General features: G+C 38.6%; 1 protein-coding gene across 2 annotated transcripts in view; it reads right to left on the minus strand.

Annotated features, from left to right (window-relative positions):
• Nucleotides 1-283: 283 nt before the first annotated feature.
• Nucleotides 284-23,766, minus strand: part of wdr59 (WD repeat domain 59) — a 250,263-nt gene continuing 226,780 nt past the window's right edge. For both annotated transcript variants that reach the window (XM_028810052.2, XM_028810051.2), the window contains 3 exons: nt 11,817-11,940; nt 3,060-3,202; nt 284-1,108 (listed from right to left, as the gene is read on the minus strand). In XM_028810052.2, the coding sequence (XP_028665885.1) occupies nt 873-1,108; nt 3,060-3,202; nt 11,817-11,940 (503 nt within the window). In that variant the 3' untranslated portion in view covers nt 284-872. The remainder of the gene's footprint in view (nt 1,109-3,059; nt 3,203-11,816; nt 11,941-23,766) is intronic.

A 23,766-nucleotide genomic window follows, 5' to 3' on the forward strand; every position in this document is an offset into this window, starting at 1 on the left:
CTGCTGTTTGCCTCGAACCTTCGTCCACAATGTGTGTAGTTTGTATTGTGTGCTAAAATACTCATTATGGTCTGCTTTCAGATTTTCTGGAAGCAGAGGTAATTGATTTTGTACATTCAGTATTGAATTTTGCATTTGGGTTTGGGGTGTTGTTTTTTTTCCTTTTTATTGTGACTATTTGGCTATTTTTTACTATTTCTTGTACTTTCATGTCTGGCCAATTCTGTATAAAAAAGTAAAAAAAAATTCTTCCAAGGAAGACACAAGAGAGACCTAAAACTGCTAAAAGTAAAACTCACACATATGTTTATTTCAGAGAATTCAGAGTGAGAACTGTAAATACACAAAAACAAGTAACCTAGTAGTACAGCAGCACCTTGATATCATGCAAATCTCATTATTTTGGACATTTTAGGTGATAAGGAACTGGAAGGATCTGACCCTGTTCTAGTCAAAATGATTCCTATTTTAAACTGTAATTAAAAGAAATTAAAGTTATAAACTCTATATTTCAGTGTACAATTGTTTTTCTTTTCAGTACAACGCTGTCATACTCAAGGTGTTTCTCAAAATTATTAAACAATGTCAAACAATATAAGTTCAAATCCATTAGCATGTTTATTTAAATACTCTGGATCTGTACATACTGTTTTCTTTATAATTGATGCATATGTTACAGTACATTCAATTAAGCTGATTACTTTTTACTATACATTATACACAATCTCAGCACTACAAACCTGGACATGGTTTGTGCTCTGCATTAGGTGCACAGTTCTGCTTGCTCATCTCCTGAATGCCAGATCCAGGCAGAGGCATTACAACAAATGTGATGTTTGAATTGAGCAACTTTAGTCTACTTTCCCATCATGTCAGAAGGTGCTCTGAAGGAGACAGTGGCAGCCACAGCCAGTGGGGCAAACATCTTGAGTACAAAACCATTCCATCATGTGGCTGGTGTGTCCTCCATGGCCACAGCTAAGACAGAAATTTGAAGACCCGCGGACAGCAACGTGGCAGATAGCACACTGGAAAGTGAGGTGCTTACAGGCAGCACACTGAGTCCCTCGAACTTCACTGCGACAATGACAGCAGTACACACCAAATTCTGGAAAAATAAATGGTACATTGAAAAAAAAACATTAACAAATCCATACAGTGGAACCTCGGTTCACGAATGTCTCGGTACACATACAACTCGGTTTACGACAAAAAACTTCGCCAAACTTTTGCCTCGGTTCACGACCACACACTCGGTATATGAACAAGCCAGTTCCCCTTTCGGTTTGTGCGCGCTTTCGCTGTGATGTGTTTGTGCTCTATTTCATTTCCCTTTTTGTTTGTACGCGCCGATTACTGTATTTAAGCATGTGTTCAGCCTCTCCCTGTTCATTGTTCTCAGTCAGACGTGCGTGCTTTACCTGTGAACTCTTTGTGCTCTATAGTATTTTGTGTGATTTTGCAGTTAACTATGGCTTCTAAGCAAGTGAAGAGTGGTGAGAATTATTGAGACTTAATTATGAGAAGTGTTGCAATGTTACTTTTCTCTTTTTTCAAATGTTCATTTTTTCCCTGTGCTTAAAACTCATTTAAAAAGAGTGTTTACAGCGATCGGGTTGTGATGCTATTAGCGTGAACTCCTGCAATGTTACTGTCTTGGTTGGCTTTTAAATAAAGTTCGGATTTGTTCAAATGTTCCTTTTTTCCCCCTGTGCTTAAAACTCATTTAAAAAGAGTGTTTTTCAGCGATCGGGTTGTAATGCTATTAGCTTGAACTGCTGCAATGTTGGGGGGGGGGCCTCACATGCTGCTGAGAGGGAGAGAGAGAGAGCCTGCGCGTGCAGCCTGAGAGGGGAGAGGGCCCCGCGTGCTGCTGAGAGAGAGCGCGCATGCAGCTGAGCAGGGAGCCTGGGTGTTTGTGTCAATGTTATTCAATGTTTTTACATTAGTTTACTATTACACTGTGCATTCTATGGTGTAATTAACTAACTACATTTGTGCTTAAAAATCTTAAAAAAAATATATTTACATACAGTTCGTACGGTCTGGAACGGATTAATTGTATTTACATACAATCCTATGGGGGAAATTGCTTCGGTTCACGACCAAATCGGTTTACGACCAGAGGTTTGGAACGAATTATGGTCGTGAACCGAGGTTCCACTGTACTTATTATATATTATGAACATTCCATTTAAAGAATACATTCTCTGAATGACTAATGCAGTAGGATATTTTGTTTATATTTTTTTTTGTGTATAGGATGAGACTTTTGAACCATAAACAAACCTGCAGAGTCCACACTCCCACCATAGGCAGTGTCTTCATTTATTCATTCCCGTCTATGCAGCCTAGTCCAGCGTCATGAAGTGGAAGGCAGGATGTGGCTCTATTTTGTTGTCCTTTTTGGGGAGTGAGGTCACATTGACTGTTTAACATCTCCCATCTGAGTCGTAATATGCCTGCCACAAGCCTTATAAATACTGCATTTCATATCTTTCAGAACTTCTGTAAAAACCTACGACCCACGTTGGTTTTCTTAATCTTCAGCACATTTAATGCTTCAAGTACATCTAAACACTTTGCTGTAATGACTGTAAACATAAAACTTGTCTTTACGTCTGCCAAAGGCATTCCATTTATTTCATCATTTTGTAAATAAAATTATTACTTAGTTAATTTTCGATTTCTTGGAGATTTTAATTATTTTTTGTTGGGCATCTTTGAAATTTAATTTCCTTGAACTTTTTTCCTGTTTTTCTTATCTTATTGCAATTCCTAATTCTACCTTTTCTCTTAGCCGTAACGATATTCTTTTAAGTTTCCTGAGCGTGAATGTCACACAAACCGATTCACAATGCGTTTTACGGCAAAGTAACTCCTCTCTAGTTCCCAAAGTCCAAATGCTATAGCAGACAAAATAACACTACTTGAAATTAACCAAATAAAAAGATATAATAATATTTGAAATAGATAACATATATTCTAAAAGTGGAAAAATCATTATAGAATTGCTCCAAAATATCAATGAATCTTTCATACAATTCAGTGTCACTTACCAATTCCTTTGTGAGGTTCTGGAGGACGCGCTATGAATTTGAGGACTTCGGCTCTCTTTTCTCTTAACCCCCAGCGATATAATATCTCTCCATAACACTTCTTAAACTCGTCATACTGCAGAGTATTTGATGGATCCAGCAAACTACAAAATGAATGCAGGAGTTATATTTTAAGGAATAAAGTACTATGAGGCATTTTAATAAACTAATAATGTCTACCTGAAAAAAACTACTTATCTTCACATATTTGTCCTTTTTTTTACTTTATCAGAAGTAAATAATCCTAATCATGTCTAAATAAAGCATAATTAAACACAACTGGTGAGACAAAATTAACTCACACATTTCTTGGCACAGATGTTATAAAAAGCAAAAGATATGAAACATATTTTAGTTTTCAGCACAAAAAAGTTCAATGCTTATTAACCACATAGGGAAAAAACATCAAGTGATGAAAAGCATCAACTGCTTTTAAATTATGTATTTGTTTAATTACTTATTTTAAGGTTTTATTTTTATTTTTAAGTCGTGCTCAATTGTTCACTACCACCAATTATTTGATTGATTACAATTGTCACATTCACTCCCAGTACGCTATAAAGTTTTCCATAGCTAATCTCCTGTGCATTGATTGGATAGATTGTCTGCTTTGCATACTTTTGTGAGGTAAACAGTAGTCCAGGGTTAATGTTTAACACTTGAATTACCAAAGCCTACGAAAAAACTCGTAGATCCGTCCCACCTTAAATCGCTCCATAAATCCGTTCCTCTCCGCCAGCTCCTTTGTCCTCTAAATGTGCAGATAAAGACAAGCTGCAAACAGCCAACTATTTCATCCCCCCACTGACTTAGAACGTGTACGAACTTCTCCCAGCTCATGCCTTGATTGATTGTCTGGGAGTGAAGTGGAGTTTTAGAGTGGAAATAATAGATCGTTATTTGGAACACACGCATTTCATGTGTGTTCCGTTTTCTACAGTAATCTGTGTAAACACATTTTTAAAACAGAAACATTTTTCATATTCTGGTAGTAAATGACAAAATGTAGGGATAAACTATATAATGTATGAAGCCTGAAGTTCAAATATCAAAGAAACACTTTCACAAAAGGTGGAAATATAACAGAACAAGTGCACTTTTATTCAAAAATATAACTGCAGAAAAAAAAAAAGCCACCTTAGTGTGCGACATTGACATATAATTACTATGACGGCCCTGTGGTGCAACAGTATCAGTTGCCAACTGGGAATCAAAAGGTCACGAGTTCGATCCTGCTCGATTCCCTTTTGAGAAGTGAACAGCTCTTATTTTTACTATTTTAGAATAAAAAGATACATTTGATTTCAGTCTGTAACAGCCGGTGTAATTTATGATATTTGTAAAAGTTAGCTTTGTTTTTGTTTTTTTTCTCGTTCAGGATCCTTCCCTGCCCCATCTGACACTGCTGTTTTCACATAAAGATGCGCTATAGCTCACCCAAGGAACGCCCTTCCTACATTTACGACATGTGTACTTGTGTTGCAGTGTACACACCTCTCTGTGCTATGGTTCCTATTACACTGAACAAGCACCTGTAATTTGCAACTCTATTCATTATCTCAAAACAAATATATGTGACATTTTGAAGAAATCATTTTATGACGCGAATAGTATCAATCAGAAAACATTGTCGAAGTAATGCAATATTATTTGAAATCGAACAGCGTCAGATTGGGTGTGATTTATACTGGCGCTGTTACTTAGAGTCAGATCAGAAGCTGAATAAGCTCCTGTTCTGACTCTAAGTAAAAAAGCATGAATTAATCAACAGAAAGAACCGTGATCGACATTTTAAACTTAACGATTTACAGTGCATACCAATTTATAAATTTTATGTCTGTTTGAGGCTACAAAGAAAAAAAAAAAACACTTCCTCCACAGCGAGGAATCGAACTCGCATCTCTACGGTACGGCAGGGCTGCCGTGCTCTGAGTCAGTAAATCTCAGCGTTACGCCACGGAGAGTGTTGTTACAGCCTTGAACCCTTTGTGAAAGTGTTTATTTGATGTTTGGTCGTCGGGCTTCACACATTCTATAGTTTATGCCTACATTTTGTAACATTTATTACTAAAATATGAAAAAGGTTCTGTTTTAACAATGTGTATACACAGATTACTGTAGAAACGGAACACACATGAAATGTGTGTGTTCCAAATAGCGATCTATTATTTCCACTCTAAAACTCCAGTTCAGTCACTCCCAGATAATCAAACAAGGCATGAGCTTGGAAAACTTAGTGAACGTTTTGCAATGGTGGGGGATGGAATAGCCGGCTTTTTGCTGCTCGTCTTAATCGGCACATTTAGAAGACAAAAGAGAGGTGAGAACGGTTTTAAGGTGGGCCGGATCTACGAGTTTTTTCGTAGACTCTGGTAATTCTAGTGTTAAGGCTGATCTTTTTATACTTAGACATGGTAGAATTTGGCAATTATATTAGGCTAGTCAGTTTATTTCAGGGACTTAATTTCAATTTACATGCTTTTGGGTTTTCATGGCAACATGACGATTATACTGCCACAATAACTTGAAATTATCTTTTAGGCTGTTGGGTTAAATAAAGAGCTACTGAAATGTAATGTATATAAAGCTGTGCAAAGGTATCACAGCCCAATGGCTATGTGTTTTCTAAAATGACATGACTCAGGTGTCTGTTTTGGCTCCCCTCTCTTTTGTCCATAAGTTCTTACATGCAGATCCAGTGTTCTAATGATTCCACACATTGCCATTGTGAACTTGCAAATATGTATGTCAACACTCAGCATGTTACTAGTTATCATGGCTCTCTATTACAGGGGTTCCCAAACTTTTCAGCTCACGACCCCCAAAATAACCGTGCCAGTGACTCGTGACCCCCACTATCCTCGGAAGTGGTTAAAATATATAAATGTTGCGCGCAACGGTGCACATGTGCCAATAGGCCTATCCAAACATGAGAATGACAACACGAAAGAACACAATGGTCTAACAACCATATAATTTTTTTTAATAGTAATTTACTCATTTGTTTAATTTCAACAAAATATCTTATCCAAACAAGAGCATGACAACAAAAAAGAACATAACGCTCTAACAACCATATAACTTTTTTCATCCAGCTCAGAAAACATATCAGTCCTTCCTATTTCAACTCGCTCAGTCCAGCGCTCAAGTTTTCTCTTGAATGCGTGGATTTTATCATTTAGCGAAATTATGTGTGTGTTCTCACCTTGAAATGACATATTAAGTCCATTCAGTTTTTCAAATATGCAAACCAAATACGTTAGCCTTGTTAACCAGTCAGGATCAGTGAGGTGATCAGCGAGCTGGGACCCATGCTCCATCAGAAATAAGCGCACTTCGTCCCGCAGCTCAAACAGGCGGCAGAGCACATTCCCTCACGAAAGCCACCTGACTTCTGTATGGAAAAGCAAGCACTCATGCTCCGATCCCAGTTCGTTACAGAGAGTGGCAAACAGTCTGATATTGAGTGGATGCGCTTTTATATTGTTGACCATTTTTATCGAAGTCTCAAGAACACGTTTAAGTTCTGGGTCAAGTGTTTTGCTCGCAAGAGCTTCTCTGTGTATAATACAATGCGTGAATTTTATGTGAGGCGCCACTTGTAAGACTCTTGCTTTAAGACCTTTCTTTTTCCCCAGCATCGCTCCAGCACCGTCTGTACACACACCAACGCACTCGCTCTAAGACAGTCTGATGGCTTTTTAATTTGCATGTTTTTTTTAAATGTAACTATTAACTACTAGTTTTTATCTTTTGTTAGTTATGGATAAAATGTTATTTCTAAAAAATTAAATTAATTAATTTCTAAAAAGTTTAAAAAAAAGTATTTGATTTCTTGGAAATCATCTCGCGACCCCCCCCCCCCCAATGTCTCACGACCCCCACTTTGGGAACCACTGCTCTATTAGATCACATTGGTCTGATGAATTAAATTTACTTAATTCAGGATTTGACTCACTTGCAAAATTAATCTGAACAGCCAAAGACAAAATCAGATATAAGCCAAAAATCATGACCGAGTCGCTTTTATTTTTAGCCTGAATGTCGCCTTAGTAGCCTGGAGCAGTTTATACACTCAAAAGTAGATGTTTTGGATTTTTCAGCTCATCTGTAACATTGCGTCTTTCCTCTACCATTCTAAGTACTATGGAATAAGTGATAAATTAGGTGTGGAGAATGTTATCAGTTAGGATGTCTTATTATACAGTTTTCAAATTAAAACAACTCCAAGATCACAAAACAAAGCCATTTTGTGTCACATGTACACACTTAGACCTTTTTGAACAGCAACTCCATTCAAGGGGCCATCTTTTCCCATCTGCTCCTGTACACTACTGCTGACTGCTGGGAATTTAGTCCTCCTAGGAGCACCACCACAGGTTCATCTCAGTAAAAGGCTTGTTTACTACACCTGAACAACAATATACAGCAATAATGCAATCTATGTGCCTAATGACATAGGATGATTTCATTTCCCTTTTGTTCAGGTCACAGGAAATGTCATCAAACTAGATATAAACTAGGAACAAAATGCAGCTAGACTCATGGTGAGCTAACACCGTTATACCCTTCCTCATCTCTTAAAGTCTCCATCCTCATTCACAAACCCTCCTAATGTTAAAGTTTGCTGCCTGTCAGACATCTCACTTTGCCCTTCTTGCTGCACACATTTATCTCACCCTGTCCAGCCTACAGCCTATGAAGAGCTCTCTGCACTCTCTTACAATATTTTCTTGCAAATGTAGTAATGGGATCTGAGAAAGTTCCCTTTCACTACAACATGCTCAGAATTTTTTTTCATCGGAGATGCCCCCACAAAATTTTGATTTTCAGGCTTTCTTGGTGTCCACAAGGTTTATTAGGGGATACCAAGATGACCTGTATTTTGTACCTTGTCTTATATTCAGCTATGTTACAAGACTTTCCTGAAAAAAATGTGCTGTTGGGGCACTTCTTCACAGCAGATCATCTTTTTTCATATCCTCCTGTCATCTGCATCTTGCTCTGATACACCCTCTACCTGCATGTCTTCTCTCACCACATCCATAAATCTCCTCTTAGGCCAGATTTAAACTTCACGTGACGAAACGCGTGCTCCTGAGGACACTTATGCTATGCAAGCGTTGTACTGTTTATACTTGCACACATACTTTACATAAATCTGGAAGATTCCACCACATGACAGTGCGAGATATCATCACAGAGAAGAAATATCGGCTTTGCTGTGTTGTGAATTGCCTGAAACATTCATTAAATTCCGAGGACCCCTTGCCACAATATCTCTGAAAAAGATGGATATTTAATGATACATACATCAATCCAGTGATGCGCCCATTCCAGCAAGCATCGGGTGCAAGGTAGAAACAATCCCCGGATGGGGCAGCAGCTCTTCGCAATGTGAATACAAGCACACACATACACTAGCGCTACTTTAACATCACCAAATCCCCAAACTGCATGGAAGGAAACCGGAGCACACTGTGGAAACAAACCAGGAAAACTTGCAAACTGCAGGCAGGGAACACCAGGGACGTGACTCCCTACTGCTCCACAACTGTGCCACCCTCACATGTGTAATTATTAACAGTATTCATTATTTTAAAAAAATTACCGATTTTACTGATTTGCATTTTGTTGACGACAACTTAACTGTTACTTTGAACAGAAGTGAGAAATCCTTTCTGGAAATAAAACAATTCTTTGAGGCACTGATAAGAGATATTGACAAATCAGTTATGGTTACCTATTTCATACTCTCACTCTCTGCTCAGAAACTACTTGGTGGGCTGGTCCAGTGGTTGTTCATGTGCAGTTTACTCCTAAATTTTGGCATTGCATTCTAGTTTTCTGTGGTTAATTCAGTACAGCAATGTGGGGTTTAAACAATGGTTCAAGCACAGGTGCATTTCAAATTTCTCTAAAAAGATTAAATCAGTTTCACAATCAAAATTTAACTCTTACAAAAACGAAAATGCATGGAGGCTATGTTCTATTTATAGCTCTGCCCTAACAGGTAGCTTATGGTGATGGCGATAACACAATTACAAATGTACCAAGAGAGCCCCATAAACAAACACATACTATATATGTTCAGTTAGATTCCTGGAATAAACTGTTAGGTCTAATATGATTGTGGAATTCAATAAAATCAAAATATAAAGACTGCCTTTTAAACATTTACCTATGATTTCTGTTTACTGTACACTTGGAAATCTATGCAAGGAATGCGGTATCACCAGCCAATCATAGCCTGACCATTTGGCTTTAGAAGTCATATAATTAGTTAAATAGAGATCAACACGTCTTTAATCAAGGGGTTTCAACTGATTATAGTATAAATGCACCTGTATCTGGAAAGACCAACTTGTGATCCTAATCAATAAAATGAAAACAAAACATTTTAAGCAGATTTTTTTAAAATGTTGATTAAAAAGGTGCATCAAGGGAATGGATATAAGAGAATATCCAAGTAACCGTATATCCCTTGGAGTCCAGTTCAATCATTAAGAAATGGAAACAGTATGGAACAACTATAAATCTGCCTAGAGCACCATGCCTAGAATTTGCCAGAAGGCACATGAAAGAAATCTGAAATAAGAAAAATAAAAATCAGGTAGATAAAGGGTCAGTGGTCTGATGAGATCAAAACTGAGCTTTTTGGCCACAAGACTAAATGCGATGTTTGGCATAAGCCAAACAATGCACCATCTGAACCATGAAGAATATTGCTCGGATTATTTTTTCTTTTGTTTGCTATGCATCAGCCAACAAAGGAAAGTACACACAGCAAGTTGCTTTGAATTACTGTTCTGCTTTAGCAGGGAAAGTAAAAAATAAATTAATCAAATTTATGTGGTGCTCCAAGTTTCAAACCACCTCTCCAGCAAGCCAAAAGTACGACTGCTCTCTGAATACAAATGAAAGCAGCAAAGAAACAAACAAGAAAATTTGAAAACACTACAAAAATATTACAAAAACTAACTTAACATTTTATATACAAATAATATAGTCATTTACACATATGGTCATACACACACAATACAGCTGAGGTGTATGAGGGTAAAGGGTCAAATAAATGCAGCAAAACAAATGGAAATCCTGGAGGAAAACCTGATGCAGTAGGCAAGAAAAATGCACCTTGGGAGAAGATTTGTTTTCCCAGCAAGGAAGTGACCCCTAGCATAAAGCCAAAGTTACACAGGACTTGCTTAAAAATAAGGTTAATGTCCTGGGGTGGCTGAGTCAGAGACTAAATCTCAATTTGTGGCTGGACTTGAAAAAGGTTCACTCACGATACCCAGGCAAACAGAAAGAGCTTGAGCAGTTTTGTGTTTAGATGAGCAAATGATAAGTCCAGTTGAGTCTGTCCACGTAGATACTACCAAAGGTGCATCTGCTAAATACTGACTTAAATGCTTATGCAACCAATCATTCAGTGTGTTATACAATATTTGTAATTGGTTTGAACAATTTTGTAGAGATTTGTATTAACTTTGACATTAATTAACGAGTCTTGTTCTGTTAATGTCAAAAAACAAATGAATTCCACTGTGATATAATGTTATATAATAATAAAATGTGAAAACTTCCAAGGGGATCAGTACTTTGTATCGATAATGTAAGGCAGCCTTTCATCAATTCAGTTCCCACTATGGTCTCTCATAAAAGTATTTATAATAAGCATTGACTCTTTTAAATCATTTTAGGCCCACTGTTCATTTCTTTTTCTTTATTATCATTTTTTATTATTTTTTTAACTGATTACTACAAGTAAGTCTACTTTTTCTTTGGAGGACAAAGTGGAACTTGAATTTGAATATTGGAGTGCACATCCAACTTGCACTTCGTTCTCTGGCTTTTAATATTGCTATTTTAGTGATAATCTGAAACCAATACATTTAATTTAAAAAAGGAAACCATATAGGACTGGAAAATAGATAAATGTCATTTGGAGTTGAAGTTGGGTATTGGATTAGGAAATTTGTGGAAGCAACAGTATATTGATAAGGAGCTCATCAATAAATCATGTGGGTACTTGCCTCAGACTTTCTTCACTGATTCTTTTTTGTGAATGTGTAATTTCTGGAGTTTATTGTTGGAACCTACTATATTTTATAGATATACTGGATTTATCTCTGCTAATATTTATTGAACCAAGAAATTATGCTTATTTTGAAAGTGTATGTAAAAGCATAAATAAAAAAAGAGTTCTGAAATGACACATTAAAGGATTATGTTAATTACTATTCCAGTTCAAATGCTAGCCCTTCCCCTTCATTTATAAAACACTACTTCAAACTTTGACACTAACTTAAACAGGCAAGGGGTATAATTAAAGATCTTGATCACTCCACATAATCGCTTTCACTTGACATCATTCTGACAACTGATGTAAGACTATTTGCACTACCTCCACTATATTCAAGGAGAGTTTTACTTTTAAGTAATAAGGCTACTCAAAGAGCCCTAGTACTGACAACCATATGAATGTACTTGATATGTTATTAATAAATATTTTCCAGTGTTATATTTAACATACTGTATGTACTGTGTTGAATTCACTGTCTGTTGTTGGTATTATACTACTGTCATTAGGTTTTAGGAGACATGCACAGAAAACTGTTATTGTGCTGTGTATAGATAAACAGAAGTCGACAGCTTCGGCTTTCAAGTTCTCAAATCAAGTTAAGCTTTAAAAAGAAAAAATAGCATATCTACCGTTTATTTTTATCATGTTGTTCTTTCTCTCGTTCTCTGGGATCTGTATATGTCTGGTTTCCACAACGAAAGTCATCTGGAGATGATTCCCACCAAGGGGAAATATGATCAGGATCCCTGCCAACTGGAACACACAAATAGAAAACAGAAAAATAATCTTACTTCAGACTGCAAGTCACAGAGACAAGTATTTAAATGTGTTTTAAACTTAAAGCCAAAAATACATTATCTCTGTGCCTTCAAACTGTAATTCATATTTTGTTTAAAAAGAAAACATTCCATAATTGTTAAGAAAATGAATTTAAAAATTCACAGCTAGCTGACTGTGCAAACTGCTTTACCAATATGCAGTACATATGTATTTTTATTAGGGCTGGGAATCGATTAAAAAATTAACTAATTCATCATATAAATGTATGCAATTAATCATGATTAATTGCATCTAACATTGAAACATTTGATTATAAAGTTAATACATAAATCATTAAGTAAATACACACTGAAACACAAAATTAATGTAGAATCAACACAAAGGAATTTAAAAAAGTAATGGCTTTTTTAAAAATTTAAACAATGACCTTAAACCCGAATTATTAACAAAATACTACTTGAGCGAGCATTCCTAAAGTTCAAAAGGCGGCAAAAAGAAAACAGATGTATCAAAGTAAAAATTAAACGATCTGATTTAATTGAAAGAATACACATCTCTTAAATGGGCATACATTAAAACTTACGTTAAATCTCCGTAAATACTATCCCCAATTTTTCATCACCGTCAATGATTTGATAATTACAGTCTACGCAATTGTTTTTCAGCTGGTGTGCCATGGAAATAACAATGTAGTGCCCCTGGAGCCAGACCTGAAAGAAATACACTCCTTAGGTGTTTGAGACCTGTCCGAGAAGGATGGGACTACCTGGAGAAGCCGACATAAGAACAGGTCTATGATCGCCATTTTACAGACACAGCACTTTAGCAGTCAGGGGACGTGTTGGTTGTCCATCTGCCTGGGTGTGTGCTTGCCAGCGACTTTTGTAGAGCAAAGGGCAATCTCTGTGAGCTGCTTTTTGCTGCCCCCTGTCTCACCCTTTTGGACAGTTTAGCATGTCTAATAGATTTAATGCTCTTTTGGCTGGTAGAATCGTGATGTGTTTTGGAATGTTTTGGGTTACAAAAAGTGCACAACCACAGAAAAAAAGGTTGGAAAACACTACTCTACCTACATCTTTGCTGATGGCATGCTAAAAAGATCCCCGTAGTTGCTGTCTCGCTTAAAAACCAATATCGTACATTACTTGGATGGTTATGTAGAGTTCTTTGCATAAATTAGTGAAGATCCTGCAAACTGGAATAATGGGTAGGAATTATCATTACACTTCTGTTTCATAGAATTTTGTCATTTTATTATAGCAGTCAGCAGTGTAAGCTACCTGGCAGACCGGTGAGTTAAATACAGAGGTAACAAGAGACTTATTTTAGTTTTAGTGCCACTCAAAGATACTGTAACTTACTTAGCACTTATGTGATACGACTTTGATTCTATCTTCTTAGAAAGAGTAATTTTTACCTTTGCAACTTTTCTCTAATATTGCACCAGGACTGCCATAAACCCTCACTACCCTGCATCTATTTCAGTATGTATAAATCAAGAAAATGCACACCAGTGCTACATATTGACATGTGGCGTATATAGCTTTTCTTGCTATTTGTCTAACTGCACAGGACAACTTCTCTGATTTTCTTTTCTCAGTTTATTACCCCACTTACTTTAATGTTAAGGCTAATATTCTAGTTTAACCCCTGTCTGGTGAAGTCTGCCTTACAGTTATTTATTTTTTCATAAATCAAAAGATACAGGTCATGGAGTTGGCTTTGGGGTTATTCTGTGACATGAACTGCGAACTGTTTCTAAAAATTTAGAAGAATTTACATTGAGGCACTCATATTAGATATAAAACAGATTCCAGTACAGTACAGTCAGGTCCATAAGTATTTGGACAGCAACATAATTTTGGCTCTGAACAATAACACAATGGAGATTCCAGCACAGTACAGTCAGGTCCATAAGTATTTGGACAGCAACATAATTTTGGCTCTGAACACTAACACAATGGATCTGAAACAAGGCAATCGAGATAATATTGAAATATAGCCTTTCAGCTTTAATTCAAGGGGCAAACAAAAAGGCAACTCCAGACACAAAAGACCTTTTTTTCCTCTGTAGAACTGGCTTCCTTTTAAATCTTGTGCCGCCTCCTTGTCCCCAGCAGCCAACAAATCAGAGGCACTGCAGGGACTGCTGGGAGTTGAAGTTTCATTCCCCAGTAGCACTGCTACAACATCAGTTCTGTTTTGGACTCATGTCTGTAAAGACCGTTTAATTAATTCTACCTGACTGTCAAGTATAAGGGGTGGCTAGCTCAAACCTTTTTGTTGTGCTTCTGCTTCTTATTTTACAGTCCCTAAAGGGTCTGTTTTGTTTTCTCAGCCTAATGATGGACTGTTTTTTACTTGCATGGACAGCTCTTTGGATTTCATATTGAGAGTTCACGGTGACAGCTTCCAAATGCAAATTCCACACTTGGAATCAATTCCAGACCTTTTACCTGCTTAATACAGTAGTGGCCAAAAGTTTTGGCAGTGACACAAATGTTGTGTTTTGCAAACTTTGCTGCTATGGTATACTAAAGAATAGGTATAATCATATTTATAGAGTGGACCCTTCTTCATTGCTTCTGAAGTTTGCTGACTGATGGTGATCCATTCTTGCATTTTTAGTGCTTAATCACAATTTGTGGGCTTCGGCTTTGTCTACCCGCTTTTTGAAAACTGACCACAGGATCTCAATGGGATTAAGATTTGGAGAGTTTCCTGGCCAAGGGTCCAAACTTTCAATGCTATGATCTCCGAGCCACTTAATTATCACTTTGCCTTGCGACATGGTGTTCCATCATGCCGGAAAATACACAGATCATCACCAAATTGTGCCTGGTTTGTTGGGAGAAGTTGCTCTTGGAGGTCGTTTTGATACTATTCCATATTTATTGCAGTATTCTTGGGCAGAATTGTGAGTGGGCCCACTCTCTTAGATGAGAAGCAAACCTACACATGGATTGTCTCAGGAAGCCTCACTGTTAGCATGACATAGCACTCATGATACCGTTCACCTTTTCCTTCACTGGAAAATTGACTTTCCAGATGTCCCAAACAGTCGGAAGGAGGATTCATCAGAAAAAATAACTTTGCACTAGTCTTCTGCTGTCCAATCCTTGTACTTCCTGAAGAATTTCAGTCTGTCCTTGATGTTTATCTTGGAAAGAAGTGTCTTCTTTGCTGCCCTTCTTGACACAAGGCCACTGTCCAAAAGTCTTTGTCTCACTGTTCTTGCAGATGCATGAATCCCCACCTGCTGCCAATACAGAGCAGGCTCTGCACTGGAAGCAATATAATTCTGTAGCTGACTCCTCAGGACTGGCACTTGCTGGACACTTTTAGCTGATCATTTTATGCCAGGGCCAAAATAAGTGAAAATGGGTTTTTGTGATAAAGTTAACTTTTTATGCAAATTAAATTAATATGTATCTGATCACTCTACACAATAATATAAAAACAATGTGAATTGCCACGACAAACACTGAAGCCACACATATTGCAAAACAGAACATTTGTGCCACTGCCAAAACTTTTGGCCACTACTATAGATAATGAAATAATGTGGGAACTGCTACCACCTGGCTATGGAACAGCTTGTCAGTCAAATGTCCACATACTTTTGTGTTCTGGAAATATGAGGTGGGGTGTGTGTAGGGTTTGGATGGAGACTATGCAGAAAAACATCTGTCATTCCTAAATGGCTCATATGATACTCCTTAAGGTTAAAGCTGAAAATATACAGCTCTATCACATAATGAGAGCTTTATTTCAAATCCATTGTGGTGGCATATAAAAATTATCTCACTGTCCATCAAGGCCATTGTTCATTTTCTCATGACTGAACATGGCAGCCTTTTATCTGATTTAGCTATATATTATGGCCATGTAGTGTTGAGGGGTGATTTTAACATACATATTGATGTGAAAACTGACTTTTTTTTTTTAGTAAATGTTGAACTCATTTGTTAAATTATAGTAGGTTTTTGACACATTGTCATAGGTCCTACTCGTAGTCATAACCACACATTAGATCGAATGACTACTTGACTACCACATGACGAACCACCTGGATTGGGGCTACATAAAATGCCAATCATACTTGTTTAATGTTTAGAAGTGTTGTGTTTGTCTGACCCTTTTCATGTATAAAATATATATACCGTATTTTTCACTCCATAAGACGCACATTTTTTCCCCACAAAAGTGGGTTGAAATGTATGTGCATCTTATGGAGCAAATATTGCGTCACAGACAGTGATGTGTATTACCTGACCTGTCAGCGGTAGCGACAGCTGTTAGAAGAGGAAGTAGTAGGCCCACGAGAAATGCCTGAGGACACTTAACACAAGAATTACCAAAGCCTACGAAAAAACTTGTAAATCCATCCCACCTTAAATCCCTTCACACCTCTCCGTCAGTATCTTTTGTCTTGTAAATGTGTCGATAAGCAGCAAGCAGCCTGCCATCACATCTCCCCATCGCTGCACAGTTTTCTCAGCTCAAGTCTGTTTACCTGCGTGTCAGTTGCTTAGAGTTGTATAGAGTGAGAAGTCAAGCAAAATTATACCTTTAATAAATACTATATCGTTATTTGGAAAACATGCATTTCATGTGTGTTCTGTGTCTACAACAATCTATGTAAACACATTGTTAAAAGAGAAACTTTGTCATGTTTTAGTAATAATTGACAAAATGTAGACATGAAGTGTATAATGTGTGAAGCCTGAAGTCCAAATATCAAGTAAACACTTTCACAAAAGGTACAAATATAACAGAACAAGTGCGCTTCTATTCAAGAATATAACTGCAGAAAAAGAACCCACGTTAGGGTGCGATATTGACAGGCTTTGGCTATGACCACTTTGGTGGTGCAACGGTAACGACTGTTGATTGGTAATCAAAACTTCTCGGGTTCGACTCCGTTTTGAGAAGTTTGTTGCTCTTATTCTTACTATTTTAGAATAAAAACATACATTTGATTTGAGTCTGTAACAGCCGGTGTAAATTTATGGTACTTGTAAAGACGCACGCGACTCTCCACGCTAGTGTTTAAATCTGGACGGTGTATGTGCCCAAAAAAGGAGTCTGACTAAATTCTCATACCATTGCTTACGAACTGAAGTGTTAGTGTGCACTTTTCGTGGCATTACACATGTATTTTTTGAGCATGCCTGTGTCGATCAAACACAGGAAGCTCTGCAGTCTACTTGTGACTTTACACTGTAGGAAGTAAGTAAATAAATCAAGGTAAATAACATTCGATCTGGCTTTTATGTAAGTAACATATAAATGTTAATGTTTTGGGCACATGTACTATCCAGATCTAAACACTAACGTGGAGAGTCACTTGTGTACTGATGAGTCTATAGCTGCAGGTGGAAGCTACCATTAGCAATGCCTTAGATAGAACTGAAGATAGTATCATATATGAAGATAGCGAAGAAAGTAATATCAGTGATTGTGAGCAACTGAGCTTCATAAATTCTGACACTAGCGATGAGGAGTTCTTGGGGTTTCCAGAAAACTGGAAGAATGCTTGAACCTTAAAGTCTCTCCTCATGTGTTAATGACAGTGATGATGGTTCTTAATACCACTGTTGACTTTACATGGCTGAAATATTATTTTGCTATTGTAAGAGCCAATCTTAGAAAGTTAAAGTTTTCAGTTAAACTCATATTAATGTTTGCTTAATTTGAATAGAATATAATTTCTTCCATAGTCATAGACAATGGCATAGTCTATTCCCCCTACAAGTTAGTAAGAGATAGAATCTTCTTGTTATAACTGAGAAACAGTGTGATAATAGATCTAGTTGTGTTTAGAACAGGTCCCAGTAAACAGGGACTTGAAAGACCCATTTTTAACTTAGAAATGGGAAAAGCATACAGTTTTCTGATCGTTTTGAAATGGTTCAGAAATGATAAGTGAATAGTAACGATTTAAGATGTAACAAGATTAAGCTTAGAACTGAACTTTTCTTATTATAAATTTTTCCCTTTTTTGCTATTTTAATTTTCTTTTTTGCGTGAACTGTTCTACTTTAAAACTTAACTAAACTCTTAAAAACGAAGATATTTTGTCTGTGGAATCATTTCTGCGCGTCAGGCTTTTGTTGAATCCCAGTTTTTAAGTTAGAGGTGCTGAACTTTGGCAACTTTGGGAAAACGCAGCTACAGCTATATTTTATTAATATATATTAGCACACCATTTGATTCAGAATATTTTTTTCTTGTTTTCCTCCTCTAAACCTAGGTGGGTCTTATGGTCAGGTGCGTCTTATAGTGCGAAAAATACGGTACCTGAAGGAAATTTTCCTCACTGCATCAGTTAGAACCTCACCAATCATGGCACTTGACCCTTTAGGAGATGGGGCTTCCTGTTAGTTGAGGGTTGCATACATTATAAGATAGAACCACACATTTGAAAAACAGGAAGAAAAAGAAAGCATCGAAAATACATGATCTGTCATATTAGGCACTGCTATTACTTCATTGCAGGGAGCCACGGATCATCACTGTTCATCCAGCTACACATGGTAGTAAGGTGTAGGACTTTCATCATGCACTTCCCAGGGCTGTTGGACTGCTATCCGGACTCACTGGTGAGACTGTTTTGGTTCAATACTTTGAAACAGCCACGTTTGAATTGTGTTTTGCTGTAATTTCATCATTTGGGACTTGGATGGCTTTCATCCATTTCTCAGTCTTTGCAGTTTTCATGGTTTTACATTGGGCTTTGTGTATATGAATATTTGTTTTTCATTTTGTAATTTGTATATGTTTCAGATTAAAACAAAGGAGGTTGGAGTCATTTCAGGTTTTTTTTTATATATTTGCATCTGCATTGGAAACAGACAACACGAGGATATGTGTGTTATATTTCATCCTCTTCCAATATATTAATTTTACACATACTGCACTTTTTACCTTTGATTTTATTTATTTTTTTTCATTGATTGGGGAGCTTGAGTGGAGGGTGGGTAAGTAATGAAAGAGTAAGCACAGTTTAGCATGGCCAGGTCCAGACTTCACTCCAGCTCAGCTGGAGCAGGTAACTTGCCGCCAATCCAAGCATGAGTGCAGTTGTTACAGAGTGGTGCTGTCTCTGAGGACTCATAAAACATCCTTGCTGATCAAGTCCCGTATTTACTCCACTATTATGATTTCTGCTACCTAGCATCTTTGTCTTTTTTGCAGTCAGAGGAGGACAGTGGTGCAGAAACAAAGGCATGTGTGAATAGAGTAGTTGGCTCCCACCATATTACAGTTAGAGCACGTTCAGTCATCCAAGAGGTGTCTAGTTTGCAGAAGTTGCTTTGTATCAATGAACCTCAAGGATTTGGTGGCAGAAAGCACTATCTCATGTGAAGAAGCAATCAAGGCAAGTATTAATGCCATCCAGGATGAGCTAAAAGATTATGTGGATGACCAGCTGAAAGACCTGGGAAGTGAGATAGTGCAGTTTTTGCAAAGGCGGGATTGTCTCTGGCAAGAAAAGCTCCAGACAGAGGCAAGGAGGAGTCTCCAGTCTTTGAGGCTGTTACCTGCATGCTCCACACCATGATGGCGGGGGGAGTTCTTGAGGTACTTACACGTTTTCCCCTGTCAGTTACTGCATGTCCTTTCTCAAGTTTAGAGCCAAGTATTCAACTGAAAATATACTCAATTTCATGAATGAGGGCGAGGAATGGCTGTCTCGCCAGCAACTGATGAAGAGTTTTAAGGACTGATCAGCACCTCCTTCGAAGGGCCTGTGAACAGTTGGTGGTAGCCTGTAAAAAGGATATCAAAGACCGGAGCTCCTTACGTAAGGCATTTCTATCTGCATTCCTCCCTAAAAACTATGAAGTACAGCTTGAAATAAAGCTCTGGTCAATGGTTCAAGAGCCTTCACAACCTATAAGGGACTACGCTTTCGCATATTTGCCTAAAGTGTCGGTCAGATGTGACAAGAGGGTGAAATTGTCCGCTGCATTCTTAACTACTGTAAACCTCACTTGGCTAGTGGACTCAGGAGTGTGGTGAGGTCTCTGGAGTCACAAGTGGAACGAGACTGGGTAAAATCCAAGGGTTACTGGGCTAAAGTACAAGCCAGTAAAAAAAAGCCCAATCCACTATCATGCCCCAAAACAAAACTCGCAGGACTAAAGCAGACCTCTCAGTCATACAAACTAAAACTCCCCTCCTGGTGATGCCTGTGCAAGTGAGGAGTTGGGTGGTGAATGCGGTAATAGATATGAGTAGCCATTATACTGTCATGAACAAGAGCATGTGGCAGAAAATGGTCTGACTGTCTGAAGAATTAACATCAGCCTTGTCAGTCAGGTTTATTTTGGATGACAGGAGGGAACACAAGGCCACTGGCAGTGTCCTTATGGAATACAACATTCTGTAAGACTGATGTATATGTCCTGGATGCCTGGCACCTGTCTATTCCATTCCTCCTTGGGCTGGATTCCCTCACCAGTATAAAGATGATAATGCAGCTCCAATCGAGGAAGTATTCATTGCATGGGGGGTGGGATACACAAGTTTCTTCAGAAGGACTAGGGGGACCTACACAAGGAATATTTTGGGTTCTATGCTGCTGCCAAGGTCTCTGACACAGACTTCGCTGAAGCAGACTTGTGGAAACAACCAGCTGAGGTGATGCCTTTGTTATGCTGATGGCCAGAAGTAGATCAAAAAATTGGGTCGGGCTCAAGGTTTCACACATGTTAAATATAATAATGATGAGATCCCTATTCAACATTGTGCATACTGGGTCTCACCTCAAATGAGGGCAAATTTTATAGCAAGTTTGTATAAGATGCTTACCAAGAGCATACTGGAACACTCATCTTCATCCTGGGCTGTGCCCATAGTTTTGGTTAAAAAAAAAAGGATGGACTCATCAGGATGTGCATATCATATCCCAGTACACAACATTCTGGAGTCATGGAGCCTCCATTTTCCCCAACTTGGATCTCTGCAGTGGCTTTTGGCAGATGCCGATGGAAGAGATGAGCAAGCAGGACTGCTGTAATAACCCTGGAAAGAGTGTTCCATTTCAATGTCATGCCTTTTGGAAAGTTAAGTTCATGCAAGAATATCCCTCAACAACTGACCTAACGGAACTACAACTATTTCTGGGTTTAGTGGGTTGGTACCACAAATTCATCGCTAGACTTGCTGACATCACAGCCACGCTTAACTGTCTAAAGAAGAAAGATGTTCCCCAGGAATGGACGCCAAATGTCAGGAAGCAGTTGACCAACTCAAGGCAGCATTGACAGATGCCCGCAAACCCAAAAGAAGAATAGTGAGGAACGGATTATAGCCTATGCATCTTGGGCTTAGTGGGGCATGTAACTGAACTATCGCACCTCGGAGAATGAGTGTCTGGTGGTTGTGTGGCCAGTATTAAAATGAAACCTCTTCCTGGAGGGGGTTGATTTTCAGGTGTACATAAACCATAACGCTCTGATCTGGGTGTTCAATCACCGAAAGACATCCTCCAGGGCTAACCACGTGGGCACTGTGTCTTCAAGTTTTCTCATTTAAAGTTTTACACCGGAACGGCTGCGGCAACACTGTTCCAGATGCCTTATCTCGGGGGTTATCAAGTCTGGAACTGGTTTGCCTGGCAGCTGCTCAGAGGCCATCACCAAAATTGCCCCTGGACATGGTGGACATAGCATGTGTGTAATTCATCAGTCCTGTGTGCAAGGGGCTTCAGAAAGGGACGGCTGACCCAAAGCCAGGCCACATCTATTTTGTGGACCTTCAAGGAGTTCTGTATAGATCAGTTCCAACTATTGTGGCAGTTACAAAATTACAGCTAGTGGTCATGGAAGAATATGTTGCCCAGTTCTTGGCTCATTATCATGACAGCCCATTCGGTGCACTTCAGGGATGAATGAAGACCTTGCTGAGGATCTTGGAGGTGGCCTGGTGGCCCAGCTTCCGTAAAGAGGTATGGAAATATGTGAAGACCTGTCTTGTATGTCAGCAGTATAAGACCCCACCTAGTAAGCCTGTTGGTCATCTCCAGGCGACCACAGCCAAGGAACCTGGGAAGATGTTAGGAGTGGACTTGATAGGACCATTTCTGAAATGGGTGGAACTCTTTGCATTACCTGGTGCAAAGACCTTTAAGATCTGCTCCATCCTGAAGAATGAAATCTTCACCCACTGGGAGGTACTTGGTGTCAGACCGGGGTCCATAGTTCAAAAGTTCCATATTGGAAGACCTCTACACTGCCTGGGAGTAAAGAGGAAACTGGCAAAATCAAACCATCCACAAACAAACCTGAAGGAATGGGCGGACAGGACTGAAGACCTGAAGGCCTCTTTTGTGGGTGACTGCCATCAGTACTGGGACAAATGGCCCCCAGAGCTTAGACTTGCCTTGAACACAGCTATGCACAAAGCTATGCCGGAACTCCTGCTCTGGTTGCTTTAGCCAGACAGGTTAAGGGCCCTTTAACCAACACATAGCCACCACTTCCCTATCTTTTGATACCAGATCATACTACACCATGCACAACTTGCAACGGTTAATGCGTAAGATCTTAAGAGGTTGGTGGTTTCAACATCCAGACAAGCTAAGTATTATAATGCCCGTCACTGAGAGGCACACTTAGTGGCGGGAGACTTAGTGTGGTCTAGAGCCCACCACCTCTTGGATTCTTCATGTAAATTCTCAGCCAAGCTAGTGCCTAAATGGGAAGGACCAGTAAAAGTCTTTGAACACAGATGTCAGTTAACTACTTTATACAAAAGGGGACAGGAACAGGTTTCAAAAAGGATATAATACATTTGACCAATGTCAAACTGTACTACGGGCATCCCTTGTCTACAAATGGAGGTGGGATCTGTAGCGGGGCCACATAAAATGTCAATCGTGTTTGTTTAACACTAGAATTACCAGAGTCTACGAAAAAACTCGTAGATCCGGCCCACCTTAAAACCGTTCTCACCTCTCTTTTGTCTTCTAAATGTGCCGATTTGGAGGAGCAGTGAGCAGCCGGCTATTCCGTCCCCCACCGTCGCAGAACGTTCACTAAGTTTTTCCAGCTCATGGCTTGTTTGATTATCTGGGAGTGACTGAACTGCTGGAGTTTTAGAATAGAAATAATAGATCGCTATTTGGAATACATGCATTTCATGCGTGTTCCGTTTCTACAGTAATCTGTGTAAACACATTGCTAAAACAGAAACTTTTTCATATTTTAGTAATAAATGTTACAAAATGTAGAATGTGTAAAGCCCGAGTTCCTAAGATCAAATAAACACTTCCACAAAAGCTTCACACACCATATAACAGTTTCTGTGGCGTAGCACGCTAAGATTTGCTTCTTAGACTAAGTAGCTTTTCTCTGCCTCACAAACATGAGTTCAATTCCCCGCTGGGGATAAAGTGTTACTTCTTTTTTTTGTTTTTAACCTCAAACGGACATAAAATTTGTAAATTGGTATGCACTGTCAGTTAATGAGATCGTTATATTTTCATGTGGGATGCTCCTTTTAAAATATTTTTTTAACAATTGAGACTGCAATTAACATGAACAACTGTCCTTATAACTTATTTTTTTCAAGATCCATAACACACAGACAGACAGAGCACTGCGTAATACAGAGACAGACAGGCAGAGATATACAAACAAACAGGGAAGGCACATGTACTGAAAGAAAAAAAAAATCAACATGTGCGTTGTTTCTGTAGCACTGAATGAGCTCACCCGCTCTAACGTCACCCCTCCCCCGATCTGGCTCTCTAAGTAACAGAGCAAGTACAGACGCAAACCAAGTGTA

The sequence above is a fragment of the Erpetoichthys calabaricus genome, chromosome 9 (assembly GCF_900747795.2).
Source record: "Erpetoichthys calabaricus chromosome 9, fErpCal1.3, whole genome shotgun sequence".
NCBI lineage: Eukaryota > Metazoa > Chordata > Cladistia > Polypteriformes > Polypteridae > Erpetoichthys > Erpetoichthys calabaricus.